The sequence below is a fragment of the Tinamus guttatus genome, unplaced genomic scaffold, assembly GCF_059628265.1.
Source record: "Tinamus guttatus ecotype Peru unplaced genomic scaffold, ASM5962826v1 Tinamus_guttatus_pri_ptg000301l, whole genome shotgun sequence".
NCBI lineage: Eukaryota > Metazoa > Chordata > Aves > Tinamiformes > Tinamidae > Tinamus > Tinamus guttatus.
In genome coordinates this window covers 3422757-3435031 of record NW_028288835.1, presented here as the reverse complement: position 1 = coordinate 3435031, position 12275 = coordinate 3422757, and the positions used below count along the sequence as shown (strand labels likewise).

The 12275-nt window shown below is 37.4% G+C and overlaps 1 protein-coding gene across 3 annotated transcripts in view; it reads right to left on the bottom strand.

Annotated features, from left to right (window-relative positions):
* The window catches only part of TLL1 (tolloid like 1), a 116830-nt gene that overhangs the window by 36791 nt on the left and 67764 nt on the right, over positions 1-12275 (bottom strand). For all 3 annotated transcript variants that reach the window (XM_088528119.1, XM_088528120.1, XM_088528121.1), the window contains 3 exons: positions 12057-12162; positions 9153-9277; positions 2763-2878 (listed from right to left, as the gene is read on the bottom strand). In XM_088528119.1, coding sequence (XP_088384245.1) covers positions 2763-2878; positions 9153-9277; positions 12057-12162 — 347 coding nt within the window. The remainder of the gene's footprint in view (positions 1-2762; positions 2879-9152; positions 9278-12056; positions 12163-12275) is intronic.

The following is a 12275-nucleotide window of genomic DNA, read 5'->3' as shown; positions in this document are numbered from 1 at the left end:
AACCCAACAAGAACAAATATATTTAAGACTCTTTTGCAATTCGACAAAGTATTAAATAGAGCTAGAGACCACGCAGAGCAGGAGTTCAAGGGGACAGGATGGCTGAAAAGCTTCATAGGAAAAACAATCAATGGGTGTTTGTCAGCACAATTAAGAAATTATTGATCACCCAGATTCAGTTGTGCCACTGCAGCAAAGAGAATAAACTGCCTAGATAAGAAGGCACAAAACGCATAGCAAAGCTCAGGCAACACTAACTACATTTTCTCTAAGTTACTTTTTTTTTTTCCTATACCAACCAAGCCTTAGCCTGTCCTGTTTAAGCATGCAAAAAAGTTATGAAAAAAATAGAAAATAACGTAACCTATTCAAAAGGAAAAAAAAAAAAAAAAAAAAAAAAAACACTGGCACAGTTGCAAAACTCCCCACACATCAGGAGGAGGGATTTGCCCTGGCAGAGGGCATACAGTGCTACTGACACCACCCCCCTATTTCTGTGTATAGATACACTGTGTGCAGCTATTTACCATTTGGTCCTAAATCTGGACTGAAAGTAAAAGGTGAATGAAATGCCTTGTTTTAGCAGCAAGGATGCACATATTTTAGGCTGGGCTGGCAATGTATGATTCCTATCAATAAATGATGTGCTGCTGCAGTCCTGTCCTCCATTGAATTGCCAAAGTTCGCAAGTGTCCGCACTTGCAAAAGCAGCATGGATAGAATAAAAGCCCTTCAGATTGTGCTCACACAGTATCATATGAAATCTTCACAAGAGGCAAGAGCTAGACAATCTGGACTGATGCTTTTTCAGTATATTTTTAGGTGGCTAAAACGTTCACTGAAGTTTCAGAACACAACGTGATGTACTTGCACATACTGTAATCCCCGTGCAACATTTCTGAGATGTAGCAGTATCGAAACAGCAAACAACCAAAAAAGATAAATTTAAAAACATTTTTACTGTCCCTTTATGAAGTGCATATGTTACCATCATTCACTCAGTAAACTTGGAATCAAGCATAATATCTGTGTATAACATACATGGTACATGAGTCTGTTAACACTTGGACCTCATTCCTGTGGTTTCCTGTTCACCTCAAGTAGAGGTGAATAGGATACTCTGTCTCAAGGAGGACAATATCCTCTGGATGTAGGATTGACCAAAAAAATTATATATCCTTTGGCCTTACCACAAATATAATTTACTAATTTCTTTCTGAATTCTGTGGAGACAGAGGAGGTCAGAATAGTCCCCTACAGAAACCACATAACAAGTCACATTAAATTTAGAAAATCGTGTTTAGCCTTTTCCCCAAAATTTTGAAGAGTAGGATGGGAAGGAGCTGATCTTCTTAAATCACTGAGTTCAAAGCAGTTTTTTTCCCCTAAGCTTCTGTACAATGCCCAGTACAATTGGGCTCCAGTGGTGGTTACCATCTCAGGACATTACAACAGGATTACAGATATGTTACAGTGAGACTAAAGCCAAAAGACATGCTTACAAAAATAAATTATAAATTCTTAAACAAAATAATTTTACAATTTTCATATGAATATTGTTCTCAAGAGCCACTAACAATTGTAGATGAGCACTACACTTCAATTTTGACTGAGACATAGAAAGAAAACCATTTTTGTTGTTATCACAGCAGCATCTAAGAAGCAAAACAGGCAGTGGGGATAAAATTACCCAGCTAGGTTAATCTGTCTCTTTTGTGCAAGCCTTCTTTTACTCATATGCTTTCATTTGTTATTGCTTGCCAACCTGCGGAGCCACACACATTGTCTGAGCACCAAATATGCGTATTTTTCCTCCTGTTTCTTGCTCCTGCCAACAGGAGAGCCAACACGCTCCCAAGGACTCTGCTTTTATCCCTAATGGTGGCACCTGCTCTTACAGCTCCTCAAGCTCTTCAAGCATATCACGAAGAAAAATTCTCAGTGTCTACCAGGCCCATGAACTGAAAGAAACAAGGAATAAAAAGTGATCTTATCAAGAGAAAACCAAGTCCAACATAGATGGGGAAAACACTGACAAAACTAAGTGAAATGTCTTGCCGAATGTTGGCAAAGGCTGGGTTTTCTTTTTTGGACTCTTATGATATTGAGGGTGGTATGAGGTTCTCCATTTCAGTCTTTAAGCTCTTTTTTCTTTTGATTGCTTAATGTTGCCCACTGCTTCTTGTAAAAAAAAATATTTTTCCTGCATATTTTGTCTCAAGTGATAGCTCCATCCCTCTTTATTTTGAGGTAGGTTAACGTTTGAAGCGGTAATTTAAAACAAGGGACTGTCCAAGGAACACTTAAAATGATGCTCTCTTTTCCCCGCTGTGCACAGTGTTACTCAACACCATCTTATTGAGCATATTAAGAATTTCCCTCTGCAGACCACAGGTCCCAGCTCTGTCAATGAGCTCTGGCCCTCTCCCTGTCCAGGGAAACAGGAGATCTTACACCTTGACGCTGACCCAACAGCCCAACTGGATTCTGCTTTGAAGGGATTTCATGATGTGGATGTGCAGCAGATGGCAAACATGGTTTCCTTCCACCTGGACAACCAACCATAGTCCAGATATTGAGGTTCAAATACCAGAGACCAATGTCAAGTCAATGACGTAAAGTTCATAGCGTCACTCAAGAGACTGTTTTCTGGCATATATTGCTTTCAATTATTATTGAAGCTTTCAAAACAAAGCTAAATGAAAAGCCAAACAAAACATTTTAAAAGTATTATGTTTCTCTGAGGGAAATGTTAAAAATACCTTTTCCCCTGGGGTCACAGAGATTCTCCATATGCAGTGTGTGTAGGAAGGATAACCGTTTGGAAATCCTGGAGAAGAAAAGTTGCCTGTAGATTCCTGCAGCGTTTCTCCACAGGCTGAAAGAAACAAAATACAGTAAAAATATAAAATTGAATGTGCCTAATAGAGAAGAATGCCTCTTTCCAATGTCTATTTAGAATGCTTTTAACTCACTGCAGATGCAGAATGAAAAACAGACTAGCTTTTTTATGATTTATTCAAAATAATGAGTTTAAGCCAGTCTGACATTCATTCTGTTTTACAGAGGATGTTTTTATTACATGAACCGTTTCAGTTGTGTGCTATCTGCTGACATTACCAGAATTACAGCAGTCTTAAAAATGTCATGGCTGTCAATCAGTTGGAAAATTATACACACAATTTTATTTTGGAGGAAAGGAAAAAAAAAAGATTAGGTCACACCCATAGTCGCAGCCTGTAAGAACTAAAACAAAACCAAAACAAAAGCTAGCACAGAAGGATTGGCACAGCACCATGATTTTGTCAGCAGCTTCCTTTCATATAGCACACCGCACACATAAGGAACTGATCTGACCCAGTGTCACCCATTTATATTGGTATAGAAACGTTAATCCTATATTCAGCAGAAGCTCATTCAACTGTGATTTGTAGAGATATTGGTAGTAAAGTCAAGTCTAAAATACCAAATGGCTTGATATTCTTTATTACTGAAGCTTTTATCACCTGTATCTCACCTGTCAGTCATGCTACTGGCTGACTGATTAATAATAATTCTTCACACTAAATACAGCAATGGAAGCTCCTGCTATTCACCATCAAAACTGATTCTATGAGGGTGTTGCACCTCAGTCAGGCATCTATCTGACCTTCAGTCAAATGGTTCCACCTGCTGATTTTGCAAGTGTGATATGAGATATGAATTTGAGAATATTATTCTGTGACTGACAGTGCAATCAGATCTGCAGTACTTTCAAATTACAGCGCTACGGCTGCCAGCAGGTGAACCATTGTATCATCAAAACCTCAATGAATTATAAATGACCTGAAAAATCTTTAAATAAAAGGAGACAAAGGAAGAGACTGTTGATGACAAAAGACAGACAACACAGCTGTAAAGGCTGCCTTGTTAAAATAAACCTAAGATGTAATACGACAACTGCACTGTAATATCAGGCATGAGCTACATTTCAGGCATTAAATACAATCTCTAACACTGAAATGGTTATTATAGTGAAGAGAAAAGGGAACATCCCCAAAAAAATTACAAAGTGACATGTCACTCTGTCCTTTAGAACTGAAACAATAACAAAAAAACTTTTCCTCCCTTTATTAAAAAAAGTTTCTATGTTTAAAAAAATGTAGGCAATCACAGCAATGACACATACACAAAAGCCGTTCAGTGCTAAATAACTGTTTCTCTACAAACCACTTTCAGTGAAAATGCTATATCCATAATTAACCATAATTTATTCTTAACCCAACAATGAATAAAACTTCAATCAAGTGCAGAGTGCTAGGCTGGATTCCCCCAGTCAGTCCCCAGGGCTGAATATCCAGCTCTACCATAGCTTGGACACAGATGTAAAGAATCAAAAGGAAGCCCGAGAGCAGAATACTACTTTCTAGAAATACAGTAAAGAAGCACCAGAAGAGGAGAAACTTTGCCTGCACCCAAGTATCCTGGTCACCAATTTTAGAGACCTCTCTTGCTGTTCTCTCTCACATACAGCTTCAACAGGACAACACTGCATCCATGTAGTCTCACGGGGGGTTGAAATATTGTTCCAGCTTTAGTGCTGCCTCTCTCTGCTAAATAATTATTTCACCTATATTTTTGCAACTAAGTTCCCTTCAGCAGATGAGAAATGCATACTGCTGTACAATCCTGTCTGCCTCATCTTTCCAGCTCAGAATGCATTTCTTCCAGTGAAATCTCACTTTGACTCACAAACATTCATTACATGCAGGAACAAAGACACAAAAAGTGATTTGCAGAAAGCAAACATACATTTGGGTCATAAAAGAAGTTTGCTCAAATGCAGCCCTGCAAGAAGTAAAGTGGAAGGCAGACTCCTGCATAGCTAGCCCTGACTATTATAACTGCAAATGACTAAAGATCAGCAGTGGGAGCAGACAGCAGGCAGATTATATGCCTATATGAAGCTATTTCCCTCAGTGTTTAATTATGTAGGCCACATGTAACACCTTTCTGGCTTGGCCTACCTACACAGTCAAGTTCTGTTAAGAATTACAGGGAAATCCACAAATGATAAAGTGCAGAGCTACTCAGGCAACTCTCACTTTTTGCCCACAGCACCAGTAAATACACACTGTAATATATAGATACTTTTAACTTATCCCTCTCCAAAGAGAATTAAGATCTTAAACACTTCTGACTTAGAACTAAGTCCATACATCTACATATATAGTGCCTGTAACACGTGTAACAGTCAGAGCCCTAAAAATACCTGGTGGTGATAATATACTATCAGCAATATAAATCAGCATTTGCTATACATTTGTATCTTTCTGTTAACTTGATTCCCCTTTACAGTCAGGGGGTAAAAACTTTAAGCTAAAAATCTTAGTCTCACTTATGCAGAGAATGAAGTGTGGCTTTCAAAGGTGACCACTTTGCTGTTCTAATTGCAATGTGAGCAAGTTAAGCTCCAGGGTTATTAGCAAGGACTGCTATAAAAAAGCCTTAATCTTCACCTGCTGTCTTCCCCACACACCCATACCACATCCTGACAATCTGGAAATGCAGTGAACTTCTTATCCCCTCTCCCATGTAAGCTTCTGCTGCCAGCCTGACACTCTCATCTCTTTTTTAGGCCCTCTCTGTCTACCTTTTATCCTGATTCTCTATCTCTCTGCCTAACAGTTTCCTTCTCCCCCATTTCCCTTGCCTATCCTATCGGTCCTATAAAACTGTATGTACATTTAAAATTAACTACGATTCCTATACAGAACTATAATGGTAGAGCTACATACAGTTTTAGGAACCACACCAAAAGGAAGTGACCTTCTATCACCTTATTAGATAGAATGAAAACCCTTGTAATATATCCAGGCTTGAAGATCAAAGATGTGGTCTCAAATGCCAAAATTAAGTCAAAAATATGGTTGACAGAGGAAGGATCCTCAGTGTATTTGCTTGCTTTCTCATTACTCAGCGGTATAATAATGTCATTCAGTATTAAAATGTAACAAATCCCAACCAGTGGCTATACTTTCCTTTGATTTAACACAAACAAATAAAAAAGTAAAAATAACTCAAAATTGCTATTTATAAAATCCTGACACTCACTCAGCTGAAAAAAGATAGGTTATCCAGTCTCCACTTCACCTCACTCAAATTATTTCTTGATCACTGAGCCATTTCCTGAATAATAACCCATATATTCTAAACAGAAAAGGCAATCTGTGAGGCAGACTTGCATTGATTATTCTCCAGGAGCCCTAAGCTCAGGTTCGTGTTTATGCACCTCAAAAAAATGCACCAGACTTCTTGAACAAGTAAGTATTGGCAGGAATCACTAGAATGTAAAACACTAAATGAAATGTCTGCAATACTATAAAAATCTTTATTAAGTCCCCCAAAGAAAGGGTGCATTTCTCAAAAATGCTAATTCATTTATGTATTTGAATTGTATTAAATTTAAGGTAATAAAAATCAACACAAGAAACAGTACAATTATTATTATTGCTTGTAACATGCACTGCAAGCAGAATAGTCAACATCTTTTATCCAAAATAGGAAATGTAGCACACCTAAAAACAGCACTGCATCAGCAATCTTGTTGTCTGAAATACTACAATGATCACATTTTTTTCATAAAATGGAACGCTTAGTTTCTAAATTTTACACTCCATCAGATGCTTAAAATTTATTAGATCACAAACCATGTGCAATAGAGTTTTCTTTTAGATGGTTATTTTTAAGTCTTCATCACATGTTATGCAATGATGCAGTTCCCACTAAAAAGATTAACTAAAAAAACAGTATATTAGATGGTATTTGAACTTCATTGCCAAATTCTCAGCCTAATTCTCACACTTAAAACTCACTTTCTTTATATGGGATGGCTCATATATGTAAGGCCAAAACCCAGCATCCTTTATACTAAATTCTGCTGAAGTGTAGCATCAAAAAAAGAGCATGACCTGTACACATTTATTATGGGTGCAGCAGTATCAGTGCTGCAAAAAATAGCTGTTATTTTTGCAGTGCACCCTACTGCAGAACAACTGTGGCTTTACAATAGTGAAACCAACTTTCAATGCAACTTTCACAGCATTGGAAGAAATGATCACTTGTTTATATCATTTTATGGATTCTATAAAAAGGTCATTTTTTCCAAACAATTATTTGAACATTAGCTCAAAACCATTATATCCTTCTTGGATGACAAAGTATATGTTAAGAGTGTTGCCTACACACTCAGCAGCCTCACCTGCCATTATTTTTTTTCTTAAAATCAATGTGATCACAAGATTCTAGCTATGCTGTTTTGATTCTTATAGGCTATTTTTGCTTTCAAAATTTGTCTTTTATCAAAAAATACATATATATATATATATATATATACACACACATATATATTAAATTTCTCTGTGCTTAAGAAATGGTTGCTGTTTGTTGCAAATAATGCTGACAGCAAGAATGCAATTTTAAAAGTATTTTCTGTATCAAAAGAACAGAACAAAAACTGTTCCTAAAGGAATAGCTGTTAAAAAACATTTTATCGTGGTTTCTTCTCCAATAGGCCCAAGACCTCTGTACTTGTATACATACAGAAGACCAGGATTCTATGTACTTACACAGCAAGGTAAAAGCACATTTCAGATGTATATTGTATATCAAATGCACATCAGGTGCTCCAGATTTTCAGCTGATCCCACTGCCACTGATACAAATCTGAAACAGCTCCATCAACTCTGTCCTGATCCCTCTCTTCTGGGGGAGACATATATCTGGTTTAAAATAGTCACTGAGATGTCATAAATTTCTATGAGGAGCAGGAGAGCTTGAAAACCTGTGTGGCAAAGAACTGGTGTATCTACCCTTTCACAAGGGCCTTTCTGGCATATTCTGGCTGATAACGTAGCACTTCCGAATGGCTTCAGTTCACACCAAAAGTTAAAACTGGTCTCAGCTACAACTAGAGCAAGGAAAGCAAATCATCATTTACAAGGATGATCAGGGGCCCGGAACATCTGCCCTATGAGGAGAGGCTGAGGGAGCTGGGCCTGTTCAGCTGGAGAAGAGAAGGCTGAGAGGGGACCTGAGCAGTGTCTAGAAGTACCTCAAGGGAGGCAGTGAGGAGGATGGGGCCGGCCTCTTTTCACTGGTGGCCACCAACAGAACTAGAGGAAATGGCCGGAAACTGAAGCACCAAAAGTTCCACAGGAACTTACGGATTTTTTTTTTTTTTTTTAAAACAGTGAGTGTGCCAGAGCGCTGGAACAGGCTGCCCAGAGAGGTTGTGGAGTCTCCTTCTCTGGAGATCTTCAAACCCGCTTGGACGCAGTCCTGTGCCACGTGCTCTAGGTGACCCTGCGTGTGCAGGGGGTTGGACTAGATGACCTCGAGAGGTCCCTGCCAACCTTCAGCATTCTATGATTCTATGATCATCCTACCACCCTGCCGCCAGCACGTGAAGAACTTGCTCCACAGGGTAACTCTGGGTTAATCCAGACGTGCTTCACCTGTCTCTGACATAACTCCACCTCAAAACCAATTTGAAGCAAAATTCTAACATGCATTTGAAGTTGTGTCACGCTATGATTAGCCAGAAGACATTCAAATACCAAATGTAACTGCTATTCCCTTATGAAATCTCTAAGAGGATCTTGCCAGTTCATCCATAAACACCACTGACAACTTTGCCGTCCTGGCTTAAAATTCCTCAGATTTTGATGAGTCCTGTTCAGAGCCTGTGACAGTAATTGAATTTGCTTCTTCCACACTGCACTCCCTGCAAGTTCCAATCAACATGGACACGAGTTCTGAAGTACATTAAAAACAACTCTTTCATCTAACCAGAGAACTCAAGTTTAAGCACAAATATGCAAACGAAAAATGACATTAAGGATCATGTTTCTTCTAATTGAACAGCTAAGGAAAACAAAGACTGAAATGTCATGAAATTAAAGGCCCTTTCAAGCCGTTTGTTTATTAAGTACTCTGCATTCCAGAAATGTTACCTACAAGATTTTTTTTAATAATTCAGTATTTCAAATGCCTGTGCCCACTGCCAACATGGAAGCAGACGACCAAGTAGTTGACTCAGAAAAATTATCTTTCTTCTTGAACAACAAAGTCAAACAGTTGCTATGTGTGTTTTTTGGTTTGTGGTGCAATACCTGGACATCTATACAGCTTTCTTGCCTGTGCAATATCTCCTTTACTTAGGCGAGTACGTTGGCCAATGGCAGGTCGTATACCATTATCATCACGGGAAGGGAGAATGGTATCCAGAAACATGCCCCTAAAAAAAATAAAAATAAAAAAATAGACCCCAAAAAACCTATCAGTTTTCTGCCATAAACTGTCTGAGTTTTATGAATGTATAATACCATTTTTTTAAATTAGACTTTACATTTGCCTTAAGAAAAATGGTAGAATGCAGAACTTCAAGTACAGAAAACAAATCAGTGTAATTTTGCAGGCTGGAGAACTTTATGCAATATTACCCCAAAAGAGTCGTCCTCCAATATATGTATCAACATACCAACTCTTAATATTCTGTCAGACAACAGCAGCGAAATCTTATTAGAATTTTGATTATACTAGGAAAAGGCACTGGTGCAGCTCAGCTCTTGCTGGATTGAGAAAATGAATGATAAAGTTATTATTTAAATGTTCATCTTCATATACATGATTTTTTTATGACAAATTTCTTGTTTCCAGCAAATTTTGAAGGAGTCTCAAAGCCTGACTTACATGTGTAAAGGCAGGTTAATTCAGTTACATTTGCCAATCCTCTGTGAATTCATCCAACAGTGTTAAGACATTTCTGCATTATTTGTGGAAATATTTTAAAAATATAATCATTCTTCTTTCACAGGTTATAAAAAGTCTATTTTAGCCACAGCTGCTTTTGGAAAATAAATGTAAACCTGCCAATGCCCATTTGCTTTGCAACAATACATTGTGCATCAACTTACCCCATGCAAGTTCAGTAACATTTATTCTAAATTAGTGCCTGTAACTTTTCTCCAAACGTATATTTTTAGTCAAAATTTCTATAACTTGACGTATATTTAAAATATTTTGATAGTCTCAATTTAATTTTAGAAAAACATTATACTAAAGAGTTCTAATAGCATTCTACAGAACTCTTGAAAACCAATAGAAGACCAGTTCATAAAGGATGGAGTTCTGTGTTCTACAAATCCTTAATTTTGTAATCTTTTCTATTGGGACTTACAATGAAGCCCTAATAGAAATAATTTTTTTTGCAAAAATAATTCATCTTAAGGTGTTCCTCTAACTTAAACGAAAAAGTAAACAGTAGCAATTTTTACTTTCTAGAGACGAGGCACGTTGGTATTTCAAAAAAAGGAATTGCATCAAGTAAAATATAATTTTATTTCCCACTGATTTTTGGTATAGCTTGAAACTGATGCTATTTATACTTGGGAAAATGTGAAACCAATCACGTCTTAAATCTTATAGCACCATTCTGGTATGCTCTTTAAGAAGGGAACAATTTGTAACAGTTTTAATACAGCATGAATAACATTATTATCCGTGACTCGAACTTTATGATGTTGTGTGATTTCTGTTGCTTACCCTGGTGAGCAAAGTCTACCAACTAACAGCTGGCAATATTCCACACTGAACTTGACTCATGCTCTCAGGATAAAGCAGTCCAATCCATACGTGATCTCCAGAGATTGCTGCTTGTTCATGAACAGCGTCAAGCAGCAACCTCTCGTACCCTGGGGCATGGCATCCCTACTCATGGCACTATCAGTTTTTGCCAGCTTGGAAAGTGGTGAGACCAGGGCCCCAAAAACCCCAAATAATCCTGTTGTCATTGCCCTAGGAGTCCAGCTTCTTAAGTTACTCTATTTTATATAGATTCTTATCAGCTCTTCCTTAAGGTAATGTGTCTATAAATAGATTAAGTGATCTGCCTAACGTCTGTATCATGGGGCTCTTGCAATGGTGAATTATTTTTGGTAGGATTTATTTATTTTTAATAGTAATGATTTATATTAGAGAGAAAAAGCTTAAGATATATGTTTTCTAAAAAAGGCTGTCAAGAGTTCTACTGGTCTGTAGTTTATTTCAGAGTCTCAGGTTGTCCAAAGAAATTGTATTTTATGCTCATATTGGCTTCACAATTATGACTTTCATGATCATAAGATTTTTGCCTTAAAAATGTTATGTTAAGTGAGATAGAAGCTTAGCACATCACTTTCCAGACAAACTGTTTTTAATTTAAATTATTCTGGTGATATCTTTATAGCATAATTAGCTGCGCTGCACTTTGGTATGAAATAATAGGTGCACTGTGTGAAATACTCCTGCTGTTGAGAATAGGACTTGCCTAGGGAAACAGCTGGTTGTGCAACTCCCCACATCGTTTCAAAAAGTTTCAGAGCAAACCCTGGGTGGCCTGATAAGGAGTTGAGAATGGCTCAGTCTAAAACAGGACAGAATTAAAGAGCAAAATTCTTTAGTATATGGTTTGGATGAAAGCAACGACCTGCACAAGCAATACAGAAGAGGCTGGGGTCCTAAATGGCTGACTACAGCCCTTTGCAAATGCTGTGTTTAAAAGGTAGCCTTTCTTAATATCATAACCTGTTCATAAGCTATATTTACTCAAACTTTATGCAAAGTACTTTTTTTCTAAAAGATCAAATTACACATAAAATGCCTAGCCATTTTACTCATCTGATTTTCCTAAATTCTGATTTTTGCAGAATATAAATTAATGCCCCCCAAAAAGTAATTATTAGGAAATGATGTTTCCAAATTATCTAGACTTAAAATTTAAAGAGCTGAAGTAAAAATTAAAAGGTTACATTGGAACTGAGCACTATAAGGACAAAGTAAGCACTGTCTTGAAAAATATACTTAAATTATTCTGTAAGTCTGACTTAAGCTGTGCTTTAACTGCTGTAGTAATACTGTATAGCAAGAGTTAATACTTTTAAGATATCCTGGAATAGTTAAAAAAGGAAAGCATAGCTTCTAGTATTCACAGAGAAGAAGAGAATTAAAAGTCAAAAGGTATAACCTGAGACTCCAACCTTGAGAAGGTGTTCCTGGCATAGTGCATAATGCTGTCAAAGTCATATGGTTCCCCAAGGGAGTTCACCTCTCCAGGCTCCATCTTCAAGAAGTTGTACTCCTGACCTATGGGTGATTGATAATTTAGAGTTTCTGTCATGTCTCTCTCGGTTAAGATCAAAAGCCAAAGAGGAAAAAAGTCAAAATCCTAAAATAATCACTCACTGACAATCATAAAT